This window comes from Protomyctophum parallelum, assembly GCF_964188405.1.
Source record: "Protomyctophum parallelum genome assembly, chromosome: 1".
Taxonomy (NCBI): domain Eukaryota; kingdom Metazoa; phylum Chordata; class Actinopteri; order Myctophiformes; family Myctophidae; genus Protomyctophum; species Protomyctophum parallelum.
The window spans coordinates 1,330,473-1,345,531 of record NC_139697.1 but is presented as its reverse complement, the minus strand read 5'-3'; the positions used below and the strand labels follow the sequence as shown (position 1 = coordinate 1,345,531).

At 42.1% G+C, this 15,059-nt stretch overlaps 1 protein-coding gene across 1 annotated transcript in view; it reads left to right on the top strand.

Annotated features, from left to right (window-relative positions):
- Nucleotides 1-15,059, top strand: part of col28a1a (collagen, type XXVIII, alpha 1a) — a gene marked incomplete at its 5' end in the record, with an annotated part of 82,652 nt that overhangs the window by 12,642 nt on the left and 54,951 nt on the right. The window contains 5 exon segments of the mRNA XM_083784547.1: nucleotides 3,407-3,460; nucleotides 6,979-7,023; nucleotides 7,676-7,702; nucleotides 13,450-13,494; nucleotides 13,750-13,794. Coding sequence (XP_083640673.1) covers nucleotides 3,407-3,460; nucleotides 6,979-7,023; nucleotides 7,676-7,702; nucleotides 13,450-13,494; nucleotides 13,750-13,794 — 216 coding nt within the window.

The following is a 15,059-nucleotide window of genomic DNA, read 5'->3' as shown; positions in this document are numbered from 1 at the left end:
GGTCAGCGTTTAGCATTATATTAATATATATATACAGACAGGTCAGCGTTTAGCATTATATTAATATATATACAGACAGGTCACCGCTTAGCATTATATTAATATATATACAGACAGGTCACCGTTTAGCATTATATTAATATATATATACAGACAGGTCACCGTTTTAGCATTATATTAATATATATATATACAGACAGGTCAGCGTTTAGCATTATATTAATATATAGACAGACAGGTCACCGTTTAGCATTATATTAATATATATACAGACAGGTCACCGCTTAGCATTATATTAATATATATACAGACAGGTCACCGTTTAGCATTATATTAATATATATACAGACAGGTCACCGCTTAGCATTATATTAATATATATACAGACAGGTCACCGCTTAGCATTATATTAATATATAGACAGACAGGTCACCGTTTAGCGTTATATTAATATATATACAGACAGGTCACCGTTTAGCATTATATTAATATATATATACAGACAGGTCACCGCTTAGCATTATATTAATATATAGACAGACAGGTCACCGTTTAGCATTATATTAATATATATACAGACAGGTCACCGTTTAGCATTATATTAATATATATATACAGACAGGTCACCGCTTAGCATTATATTAATATATATACAGACAGGTCACCGTTTAGCATTATATTAATATATATATACAGACAGGTCACCGTTTAGCATTATATTAATATATATACAGACAGGTCACCGTTTAGCATTATATTAATATATATACAGACAGGTCACCGCTTAGCATTATATTAATATATAGACAGACAGGTCACCGTTTAGCATTATATTAATATATATATACAGACAGGTCAGCGTTTAGCATTATATATTAATATATATACAGACAGGTCACCGTTTAGCATTATATTAATATATATACAGACAGGTCACCGTTTAGCATTATATTAATATATATACAGACAGGTCACCGTTTAGCATTATATTAATATATATACAGACAGGTCAGCGTTTAGCATTATATTAATATATATACAGACAGGTCACCGCTTAGCATTATATTAATATATATACAGACAGGTCACCGTTTAGCATTATATTAATATATATATACAGACAGGTCAGCGTTTAGCATTATATATTAATATATATACAGACAGGTCACCGTTTAGCATTATATTAATATATATACAGACAGGTCACCGCTTAGCATTATATTAATATATATACAGACAGGTCACCGTTTAGCATTATATTAATATATATACAGACAGGTCACCGTTTAGCGTTATATTAATATATATACAGACAGGTCACCGTTTAGCGTTATATTAATATATATATACAGACAGGTCAGCGTTTAGCATTATATTAATATATATACAGACAGGTCACCGTTTAGCATTATATTAATATATATATACAGACAGGTCAGCGTTTAGCATTATATATTAATATATATATACAGACAGGTCACCGTTATACCGTATATTAATATATATATACAGACAGGTCAGCGTTTAGCGTGTATATTAATATATATATACAGACAGGTCAGCGTTTAGCGTGTATATTAATATATATATACAGACAGGTCAGCGTTTAGCGTGTATATTAATATATTTATACAGACAGGTCACCGCTTAGCATTATATTAATATATTTATACAGACAGGTCAGCGTTTAGCATTATATTAATATATATACAGACAGGTCACCGTTTAGCATTATATTAATATATATACAGACAGGTCACCGCTTAGCATTATATTAATATATTTATACAGACAGGTCACCGTTTAGCATTATATTAATATATATATACCAGACAGGTCACCGTTTAGCGTTATATTAATATATATATACAGACAGGTCACCGTTTAGCATTATATTAATATATATACAGACAGGTCACCGTTTTAGCATTATATTAATATATATACAGACAGGTCACCGTTTAGCATTATATTAATATATATATACAGACAGGTCACCGCTTAGCATTATATTAATATATATACAGACAGGTCACCGTTTAGCATTATATTAATATATATACAGACAGGTCACAGCTTAGCATTATATTAATATATTTATACAGACAGGTCACGTTTAGCATTATATTAATATATATACAGACAGGTCACCGTTAGCATTATATTAATATATATACAGACAGGTCACCGTTTAGCATTATATATTAATATATATATACAGACAGGTCACCGTTTAGCATTATATATTAATATATATATACAGACAGGTCAGCGTTTAGCATTATATTAATATATATACAGACAGGTCACCGTTTAGCATTATATTAATATATATACAGACAGGTCACCGTTTAGCATTATATTAATATATATATACAGACAGGTCACCGTTTAGCATTATATTAATATATATACACAGACAGGTCAGCGTTTAGCGTGTATATTAATATATATACAGACAGGTCAGCGTATATATTAATATATAGACAGACAGGTCAGCGTTATACCGTATATATTAATATATATATTAGGGCTGCGAATCTTTAGGTGTCCCACGATTCGATTCGATTCCGATTCTTGGGGTGACGATTCAATTCAAAAACGATCTTTTCGATTTTTCCGATTCTCGATTCAAAAAAGATTTTTTTTCCGATTCTAAAGCAGTTTTTTTATTTTTATTAAAAACAATTAAATAGAATTTTAGCATGATCTACTCCAGTCTTCTGGCATGAAAGCAGAATACATTTAGTAAAAGCTTGTATAATTGTAAAGGTTTTATCAACTGAATGATTTAACCACACAAAGGTTAAATCCAAGAGTAAGAACATGTCTCATTTATTTAGCTTGCACAAATTTGAACCAGTACAAAAGTTACAAAATCTCTTCTCACTCAATACCAGAACAATACATTAGTATTAAAACAGGTGTAAAATAAATACAATTGGCAGGCTTAGCTTAGCTGGTAGTAAATGCACTATGCAGAAACCCAGGCCATAATGCATTGCATGCACAGGTACATTTGTACCTCCTTCCAACGGGACGCACACACACGCAGAACACACACACCGAAGATCCCACATGTGCGTTCAATTCCGTACTTTTACTTGTAACGGAGTAGTTCTAGATTGCAGTATTAGTACTTTTACTGAAGTAAAACAACTGAGTACTTTTTCTACTACTGCTTTACACTATATGGTCAACATGATGTCACGCAAAGACACCTGACAGACAGACAGACAGACAGACAGACAGACAGACAGACAGACAGACAGACAGACAGACAGACAGACAGACAGACAGACAGACAGACAGACAGACAGACAGACAGACAGACAGACAGACAGACAGACAGACAGACAGACAGATATAAAGTGCTGTGTACTGACTCCTCTGTCTCCCCCTGCAGGGTAAACCTGGCGATGCAGGATCTGACGGAGCTCCCGGGCCCAAGGGATTTCGTGTAAGGTTTTAATTTAATTACATTTTTTAAATGCTTTGTTACAATCCACCCGCTGGTGGTGCTGTTTGTTGAAGAATGCAAGAATGATGAGCAAGTATTCCAGGTACATTTACGGGAGTGATGTACCCAGAAAAGTACTTATTTCCTATCAGTACTCACCCCGTGAAGACATGAACAATGAAAAATATCTGCGCCGTTTGCTGCGCGATGCAAAACTAGATGAAACTAGATAAAGTGCCCCTCTGGGCCCAGGTCTCCACCAGGACAGGTCAGGTCGTGGCCTCCTGGTGGCGCTATAACCTCAGGGCACAGGTCTCCACCAGGACAGGTCAGGTCGTGGCCTCCTGGTGGCGCTATAACCTCGAGGCACAGGTCTCCACCAGGACAGGTCAGGTTGTGGCCTCCTGGTGGCGCTATAACCTCGAGGCACAGGTCTCCACCAGGACAGGTCAGGTCGTGGCCTCCTGGTGGCGCTATAACAGGCCAATGTGAAAAGGGTGGGATATATTCCTCAGCCTATAGTAGGAAAGTGCGTGAAAGATTTCACGTAAATTGCACGCTGCGTTGAGGCTTTTTGTTCAAAACGGGCCAATCCTGCAAACTTTGAAAGCTCAATGTTAGCCAATTAGGATGAAATATGAAATATGGGACAGATCCATCTTGAACACATGACTATAGAGATACTGTGTAAAAACTTTGCAGGATTTTTGGACAAAATCTGGAGGAGTAATATACAAAAATGGGTTTAAAAAATATTTGCCTCCTGGTGGCGCTATAACAGGTCGTTCTGGAAAATTTGGGGCAGAGGTTCATCGTTGGCATCAAGGGAGTGTGGGTGTGCAAAATGTGGCACACACACACACACACACACACACACACACACACAGAGTGCAAAACATACTCTCTCTCCAGGCCTTCGGCCTGGTGGAGACAATAAATTATCATACTATAATTAACCGAATGTCTGTCTGTGTGTGTGTGTGTGTGTGTGTGTGTGTGTGTGTGTCAGAAACAGTGCCGTAACTCCTTACTGCCTGCACCAATCACACATTTTAACACAGGCATTGACCATATGCATATGGAGGCCGTAACAAAGCCCTTTTTTCGATTTGACACATTAATGATTATTAATTTATTTATTAGTCAATTACAAATGCACCCGGGCGCAGTACCCTTCACGGCCACAAGGGGGGGGGAAATATCTCACAACGGGTAAGGACTAGTAATATAAACTCCACAACACAACTTTCACTGATGAAGACGATCCTTGATGGTCCATGTTCACATAAGATGTTTTACATGGTTTACGCTCCTATAGGGGGGGGGGGGGGAGGGGGGGGGGGGGTTACTGTAGTATTACACACAACCACTACATGTCTGAGGCAAACACTGTACTTTTGTCCCCATAGACGATGTGTTGAGGCTGATGTTTTTGACCCCCTAGACGATGTGTTGAGGCTGATGTTTTTGACCCCCTAGACGATGTGTTGAGGCTGATGTTTTTGACCCCATAGACGATGTGTTGAAGCTGATGTTTTTGACCCCATAGACGATGTGTTGAGGCTGATGTTTTTGACCCCATAGTCGATGTGTTGAGGCTGATGTTTTTGACCCCCTAGACGATGTGTTGAGGCTGATGTTTTTGTCCCCATAGACGATGTGTTGAGGCTGATGTTTTTGTCCCCATAGACGATGTGTTGAGGCTGATGTTTTTGTCCCCATAGACGATGTGTTGAGGCTGATGTTTTTGACCCCATAGACGATGTGTTGAGGCTGATGTTTTTGACCCCATAGACGATGTGTTGAGGCTGATGTTTTTGACCCCCTATACGATGTGTTGAGGCTGATGTTTTTGACCCCATAGACGATGTGTTGAGGTTGATGTTTTTGACCCCATAGACGATGTGTTGAGGCTGATGTTTTTGACCCCCTAGACGATGTGTTGAGGCTGATGTTTTTGACCCCATAGACGATGTGTTGAGGCTGATGTTTTTGACCCCATAGACGATGTGTTGAGGCTGATGTTTTTGTCCCCATAGACGATGTGTTGAGGCTGATGTTTTTGACCCCATAGACGATGTGTTGAGGCTGATGTTTTTGTCCCCATAGACGATGTGTTGAGGCTGATGTTTTTGTCCCCATAGACGATGTGTTGAGGCTGATGTTTTTGACCCCATAGACGATGTGTTGAGGCTGATATTTTTGTCCCCATAGACGATGTGTTGAGGCTGATGTTTTTGTCCCCATAGACGATGTGTTGAGGCTGATGTTTTTGACCCCATAGACGATGTGTTGAGGCTGATGTTTTTGACCCCCTATACGATGTGTTGAGGCTGATGTTTTTGACCCCCTAGACGATGTGTTGAGGCTGATGTTTTTGTCCCCATAGACGATGTGTTGAGGCTGATGTTTTTGACCCCATAGACGATGTGTTGAGGCTGATGTTTTTGACCCCATAGACGATGTGTTGAGGCTGATGTTTTTGACCCCATAGACGATGTGTTGAGGCTGATGTTTTTGACCCCATAGACGATGTGTTGAGGCTGATGTTTTTGACCCCATAGACGATGTGTTGAGGCTGATGTTTTTGTTCCCATAGACGATGTGTTGAGGCTGATGTTTTTGACCCCCTATACGATGTGTTGAGGCTGATGTTTTTGACCCCCTAGACGATGTGTTGAGGCTGATGTTTTTGACCCCATAGACGATGTGTTGAGGCTGATGTTTTTGACCCCCTAGACGATGTGTTGAGGCTGATGTTTTTGACCCCCTAGACGATGTGTTGAGGTTGATGTTTTTGACCCCATACACGATGTGTTGAGGTTGATGTTTTTGACCCCATAGACGATGTGTTGAGGTTGATGTTTTTGACCCCATAGACGATGTGTTGAGGCTGATGTTTTTGACCCCATACACGATGTGTTGAGGTTGATGTTTTTGACCCCATAGACGATGTGTTGAGGTTGATGTTTTTGACCCCATAGACGATGTGTTGAGGCTGATGTTTTTGACCCCATAGACAATGTGTTGAGGCTGATGTTTTTGACCCCATACACGATGTGTTGAGGCTGATGTTTTTGACCCCATAGACGATGTGTTGAGGCTGATGTTTTTGACCCCATAGACGATGTGTTGAGGTTGATGTTTTTGACCCCATAGACGATGTGTTGAGGCTGATGTTTTTGACCCCATAGACGATGTGTTGAGGCTGATGCTTTTGACCCCCTAGACGATGTGTTGAGGCTGATGCTTTTGACCCCATAGACGATGTGTTGAGGCTGATGCTTTTGACCCCATAGACGATGTGTTGAGGCTGATGCTTTTGACCCCCTAGACGATGTGTTGAGGCTGATGCTTTTGACCCCCTATACGATGTGTTGAGGCTGATGCTTTTGACCCCCTACACGATGTGTTGAGGCTGATGCTTTTGACCCCCTATACGATGTGTTGAGGCTGATGCTTTTGACCCCCTACACGATGTGTTGAGGCTGATGTTTTTGTCTGCTCTGTCAACGCAGGGCGAAGCGGGCACCAACGGGCGCCCAGGAATGGAGGGCATCGAGGTATGAGACACCAGTCAGCATGACAACATTCATCATTTGGATGATTATAGGGCCTTGCAAACAGATTATTACATCTCATACAGCAGTACTACACTAGAGTTGAATTAATAAATCTCATACAGCAGTACCACACTAGAGTTGAATTCATAAATTAGATGATTAATACACTAGAGTTGAATTAATAAATCTCATACAGCAGTACCACACTAGAGTTGAATTAATACATATCATACAGCAGTACCACACTAGAGTTGAATTAATAAATCTCATACAGCAGTACCACACTAGAGTTGAATTCATAAATTAGATGATTAATACACTAGAGCTGAATTCATAAATTGGATGATTATTAAATCTCATGTACTGTACCAGTTCTATACTCACTGGAGTGTAATTATTTTGGTCAGCTTTGCATTCATTTAACAAAGACATGATTAATTTACAGTTCAGACTGTGAAGAGATAATATCAAAGTGTGTACATGATTCAGACTGTGAAGAGAAATATCTAAGTGTGTACATGATTCAGTAAGCTGGAATTCAGGTTCTTCTGTGTGCATGAGACCTACCGTCCTGCTAAACATTTTACACTACGTAAATATTGCATATATTTGGTACAAATAACTCAGATATAAAATGTCCCTTTCTCTGTAGGGTCGACCTGGTCTCAGAGGTGAAAAGGTAGGACTGTTTCCATGTATACAAATCATTTAACAGGTCCTATGAAGCATGTCCCAAACCCCTCCTATATTCAGCTATAGAGGGTCTGTCCCCAAACCCCTCCTATATTCAGCTATAGAGGGTCTGGATGTCCCCAAACCCCTCCTATATTCAGCTATAGAGGGTCTGGATGTCCCCAAACCCCTCCTATATTCAGCTATAGAGGGTCTGGATGTCCCCAAACCCCTCCTATATTCAGCTATAGAGGGTCTGGATGTCCCCAAAACCCCTCCTATATTCAGCTATAGAGGGTCTGGATGTCCCCAAACCCCTCCTACACTGTAAATCCCTGGAACATGTGACGCGTTTAAACCTAAACACCATGTGTGTAATAATAAAATGCCAAGTGTTTATTAATGGTCATAAAATACAGTAGAACACGAGTTCACTCAAACACCTCACGAGAACACCTAGTGTTCAAATTCTAAACACCTATAATATGACTGACTTTGATTGTAAAAACTAAACACGTTTATGTGTTTAAAAAGTGTTACAGGCGATTAAACATGTTCTTCTGTTTATAATATAAACACTGTGACACGTTTAAAAAGTGTTACAAATATGTGTTTAAAACAGTTTATAACCTAAACGCTTGGGTTTAGTGTGTATATTCAGCTATAGATGGATGTCCCCAAACCCCTCCTATATTCAGCTATAGATGGATGTCCCCAAACCCCTCCTATATTCAGCTATAGATGGATGTCCCCAAACCCCTCCTATATTCAGCTATAGATGGATGTCCCCAAACCCCTCCTATATTCAGCTATAGATGGATGTCCTCAAACCCCTCCTATATTCAGCTATAGATGGATGTCCCCAAACCCCTCCTATATTCAGCTATAGATGGATGTCTCAAACCCCTCCTATATTCAGCTATAGATGGATGTCCCCAAACCCCTCCTATATTCAGCTATAGAGGGTCTGGATGTCTCAAACCCCTCCTATATTCAGCTATAGATGGATGTCCCCAAACCCCTCCTATATTCAGCTATAGAGGGTCTGGATGTCCCCAAACCCCTCCTATATTCAGCTATAGAGGGTCTGGATGTCCCCAAACCCCTCCTATATTCAGCTATAGATGGATGTCCTAAACCCCTCCTATATTCAGCTATAGATGGATGTCCCCAAACCCCTCCTATATTCAGCTATAGAGGGTCTGGATGTCCCCAAACCCCTCCTATATTCAGCTATAGATGGATGTCCCCAAACCCCTCCTATATTCAGCTATAGATGGATGTCTCAAACCCCTCCTATATTCAGCTATAGATGGATGTCCCCAAACCCCTCCTATATTCAGCTATAGATGGATGTCCCCAAACCCCTCCTATATTCAGCTATAGATGGATGTCTCAAACCCCTCCTATATTCAGCTATAGATGGATGTCCCCAAACCCCTCCTATATTCAGCTATAGATGGATGTCCCCAAACCCCTCCTATATTCAGCTATAGATGGATGTCCCCAAACCCCTCCTATATTCAGCTATAGATGGATGTCCCCAAACCCCTCCTATATTCAGCTATAGATGGATGTCCCCAAACCCCTCCTATATTCAGCTATAGAGGGTCTGGATGTCCCCAAACCCCTCCTATATTCAGCTATAGATGGATGTCCTAAACCCCTCCTATATTCAGCTATAGAGGGTCTGGATGTCCCCAAACCCCTCCTATATTCAGCTATAGATGGATGTCCTAAACCCCTCCTATATTCAGCTATAGATGGATGTCCCCAAACCCCTCCTATATTCAGCTATAGATGGATGTCCCAAACCCCTCCTATATTCAGCTATAGAGGGTCTGGATGTCCCCAAACCCCTCCTATATTCAGCTATAGATGGATGTCCTAAACCCCTCCTATATTCAGCTATAGATGGATGTCCCCAAACCCCTCCTATATTCAGCTATAGAGGGTCTGGATGTCCCCAAACCCCTCCTATATTCAGCTATAGATGGATGTCCCCAAACCCCTCCTATATTCAGCTATAGATGGATGTCTCAAACCCCTCCTATATTCAGCTATAGATGGATGTCCCCAAACCCCTCCTATATTCAGCTATAGATGGATGTCCCCAAACCCCTCCTATATTCAGCTATAGATGGATGTCTCAAACCCCTCCTATATTCAGCTATAGATGGATGTCCCCAAACCCCTCCTATATTCAGCTATAGATGGATGTCCCCAAACCCCTCCTATATTCAGCTATAGATGGATGTCCCCAAACCCCTCCTATATTCAGCTATAGATGGATGTCCCCAAACCCCTCCTATATTCAGCTATAGATGGATGTCCCAAACCCCTCCTATATTCAGCTATAGAGGGTCTGGATGTCTCAAACCCTCCTATATTCAGCTATAGATGGATGTCCCAAACCCCTCCTATATTCAGCTATAGATGGATGTCCCCAAACCCCTCCTATATTCAGCTATAGATGGATGTCCCAAACCCCTCCTATATTCAGCTATAGATGGATGTCCCCAAACCCCTCCTATATTCAGCTATAGATGGATGTCCCCAAACCCCTCCTATATTCAGCTATAGATGGATGTCCCAAACCCCTCCTATATTCAGCTATAGATGGATGTCCCAAACCCCTCCTATATTCAGCTATAGATGGATGTCCCAAACCCTCCTATATTCAGCTATAGATGGATGTCCCAAACCCTCCTATATTCAGCTATAGAGGGTCCCAAACCCCTCCTATATTCAGCTATAGATGGATGTCCCAAACCCTCCTATATTCAGCTATAGAGGGTCTCAAACCCCTCCTATATTCAGCTATAGATGGATGTCCCAAACCCTCCTATATTCAGCTATAGATGGATGTCCCAAACCCCTCCTATATTCAGCTATAGATGGATGTCCCCAAACCCCTCCTATATTCAGCTATAGATGGATGTCCCAAACCCTCCTATATTCAGCTATAGATGGATGTCCCAAACCCCTCCTATATTCAGCTATAGATAGATGTCCCCAAACCCCTCCTATATTCAGCTATAGATGGATGTCCCAAACCCCTCCTATATTCAGCTATAGATGGATGTCCCAAACCCCTCCTATATTCAGCTATAGATGGATGTCTCAAACCCCTCCTATATTCAGCTATAGATGGATGTCCCAAACCCCTCCTATATTCAGCTATAGATGGATGTCCCAAACCCCTCCTATATTCAGCTATAGATGGATGTCCCCAAACCCCTCCTATATTCAGCTATAGATGGATGTCCCAAACCCCTCCTATATTCAGCTATAGATGGATGTCCCAAACCCCTCCTATATTCAGCTATAGATGGATGTCTCAAACCCCTCCTATATTCAGCTATAGATAGATGTCCCCAAACCCCTCCTATATTCAGCTATAGATGGATGTCCCAAACCCCTCCTATATTCAGCTATAGATGGATGTCCCCAAACCCCTCCTATATTCAGCTATAGATGGATGTCCTCAAACCCCTCCTATATTCAGCTATAGAGGGTCTGGATGTCTCAAACCCTCCTATATTCAGCTATAGATGGATGTCCCAAACCCCTCCTATATTCAGCTATAGATGGATGTCCCAAACCCCTCCTATATTCAGCTATAGATGGATGTCTCAAACCCCTCCTATATTCAGCTATAGATAGATGTCCCCAAACCCCTCCTATATTCAGCTATAGATGGATGTCCCAAACCCCTCCTATATTCAGCTATAGATGGATGTCCCCAAACCCCTCCTATATTCAGCTATAGATGGATGTCCTCAAACCCCTCCTATATTCAGCTATAGAGGGTCTGGATGTCCCAAACCCCTCCTATATTCAGCTATAGATGGATGTCCCAAACCCCTCCTATATTCAGCTATAGATGGATGTCCCCAAACCCCTCCTATATTCAGCTATAGATGGATGTCCCAAACCCCTCCTATATTCAGCTATAGATGGATGTCCCAAACCCCTCCTATATTCAGCTATAGATGGATGTCTCAAACCCCTCCTATATTCAGCTATAGATAGATGTCCCCAAACCCCTCCTATATTCAGCTATAGATGGATGTCCCAAACCCCTCCTATATTCAGCTATAGATGGATGTCCCCAAACCCCTCCTATATTCAGCTATAGATGGATGTCCCAAACCCCTCCTATATTCAGCTATAGATGGATGTCCCCAAACCCCTCCTATATTCAGCTATAGATGGATGTCCTCAAACCCCTCCTATATTCAGCTATAGAGGGATGTCCCCAAACCCCTCCTATATTCAGCTATAGATGGATGTCCCAAACCCCTCCTATATTCAGCTATAGAGGGTCCCAAACCCCTCCTATATTCAGCTATAGATGGATGTCCCAAACCCCTCCTATATTCAGCTATAGATGGATGTCCCCAAACCCCTCCTATATTCAGCTATAGATGGATGTCCCAAACCCTCCTATATTCAGCTATAGATGGATGTCCCCAAACCCCTCCTATATTCAGCTATAGATGGATGTCCCAAACCCTCCTATATTCAGCTATAGATGGATGTCCCCAAACCCCTCCTATATTCAGCTATAGATGGATGTCCCCAAACCCCTCCTATATTCAGCTATAGATGGATGTCCCCAAACCCCTCCTATATTCAGCTATAGATGGATGTCCCAAACCCTCCTATATTCAGCTATAGATGGATGTCTCAAACCCCTCCTATATTCAGCTATAGATGGATGTCCCCAAACCCCTCCTATATTCAGCTATAGATGGATGTCCCCAAACCCCTCCTATATTCAGCTATAGAGGGTCTGGATGTCCCCAAACCCCTCCTATATTCAGCTATAGATGGATGTCCCAAACCCTCCTATATTCAGCTATAGATGGATGTCCCCAAACCCCTCCTATATTCAGCTATAGAGCGTCGCAGTCCCTCCCCCTTTCAGAACAACGAGTGGCCCAGGAAATTAATCCCAATGCATTTCTCCCATAGGCATTTCCTAAAGTATTTATTTAAAGACGGTTACGCCGCGGACAAAGCCAACTTGGATCGTGACAAATCATGAACAATCAATGAACAATGTTTTGGGCCGATCAAATAATTTATATGAAGAAAAACTAAACAAATAGTGTTATGTCTCCTGCCTGTATTTTCTTCTTTCTAATGATTTGATCGGACTAAAATATTGTGTTCATTGTCATGATTTGTCACGACAAGAGTTGGCTTTGTCCGCGGCGTAACCGTCTTTAAATAAATACTTTAGGAAATGCCTATGAGGAAAATTAACGGCAATTTCTTTTCCGGGTCTCTCGAGGGGGCGGGACTGCGAGGGGCGGGACTGCGACGCTCTATAGAGGGGATGCGCGTGACATCATCATCATCATACCTGGAAGTTACGCGGGAACGCCTACTGAGTGGCACAAAACTACTTCCTGGCCTCGACAGCCCAGACATCCAATCAGACAAGTCATATCTGATTGCATTAAATGACTTTAAACAACATTAAACTCATTCTGCCACTCGATCTGCCACTCACTTTATGCATGCGAAAATGGAAGCCATCGTTCTCACCATAATACAAATCTAAACATTTTTGTAAAGAAATCTTGTTAAAAAAAATCTGCCTAATGATGAATGGAGGACGGTCTTTCTTTCTTTCTTTCTTTCTTTCTTTCTTTCTTTCTTTCTTTCTTTCTTTCTTTCTTTCTTTCTTTCTTTCTTTCTTTCTTTCTTTCTTTCTTTCTCTCTCTCTCTCTCTCTTTCTAGGGGGAGCGAGGAGAGTGTGGAGCCCCTGGGATGAAAGGAGAACAAGTAGGTCTTTTTTTATTATACTGTATACTGTATGGTTTACTGTATACAGACGTCATAGTTGCTACTGTACTGTACTGCACTGCACTGCACTGCACTGCACTGCACTGTACTGTGCTGTGCTGTGCTGTGCTGTGCTGTGCTGTGCTGTGCTGTGCTGCGCTGCGCTGCGCTGCGCTGCGCTGCGCTGCACTGCACTGCACTGTACTGTACTGTAATGTAATGTCATATGTGATGTTTTCTGCTCTCGTCTCTCAGGGTTTGGCTGGAACGGCGGGGCCACGAGGCCCCAGAGGAGAGCAGGTGAGTTTGGATTTATTTAACCCCTTTTGGTGTTTTAAGCATTACGCTACACTTTAGCTATTGAAAAATAGCAGATCTAAAATAGCAGATCTACAAGCTCAGCAACTGATTGAGACCAGGGTGACTGACAACATCCAAACACCTCATTTGAGGGACAGAAGTGTTTTAGTCAAAGTAGCACAAGCTGCTTCTCAAACACATAGTCAGGTCGCACCTCTCCACACCCAATACAACCACCCTGTGTCCATCACTGACCCCAATACAACCACCCTGTGTCCATCACTGACCCAATACAACCACCCTGTGTCCATCACTGACCCAATACAACCACCCTGTGTCCATCACTGACCCAATACAACCACCCTGTGTCCATCACTGACCCCAATACAACCACCCTGTGTCCATCACTGACCCAATACAACCACCCTGTGTCCATCACTGACCCAATACAACCACCCTGTGTCCATCACTGGCCCTTAGGCCCAATACAACCACCCTGTGTCCATCACTGGCCCAATACAACCACCCTGTGTCCATCACTGACCCAATACAACCACCCTGTGTCCATCACTGACCCAATACAACCACCCTGTGTCCATCACTGACCCAATACAACCACCCTGTGTCCATCACTGACCCCAATACAACCACCCTGTGTCCATCACTGACCCAATACAACCACCCTGTGTCCATCACTAACCCCAATACAACCACCCTGTGTCCATCACTGACCCCAATACAACCACCCTGTGTCCATCACTGACCCAATACAACCACCCTGTGTCCATCACTAACCCAATACAACCACCCTGTGTCCATCACTGACCCCAATACAACCACCCTGTGTCCATCACTGACCCCAATACAACCACCCTGTGTCCATCACTAACCCCAATACAACCACCCTGTGTCCATCACTGACCCAATACAACCACCCTGTGTCCATCACTAACCCAATACAACCACCCTGTGTCCATCACTGACCCCAATACAACCACCCTGTGTCCATCACTGACCCAATACAACCACCCTGTGTCCATCACTGACCCAATACAACCACCCTGTGTCCATCACTGGCCCAATACAACCACCCTGTGTCCATCACTGACCCTGTAGACCCAATACAACCACCCTGTGTCCATCACTGGCCCAATACAACCACCCTGTGTCCATCACTGACCCAATACAACCACCCTGTGTCCATCACTGACCCAATACAACCACCCTGTGTCCATCACTGACCCCAATACAACCACCCTGTGTCC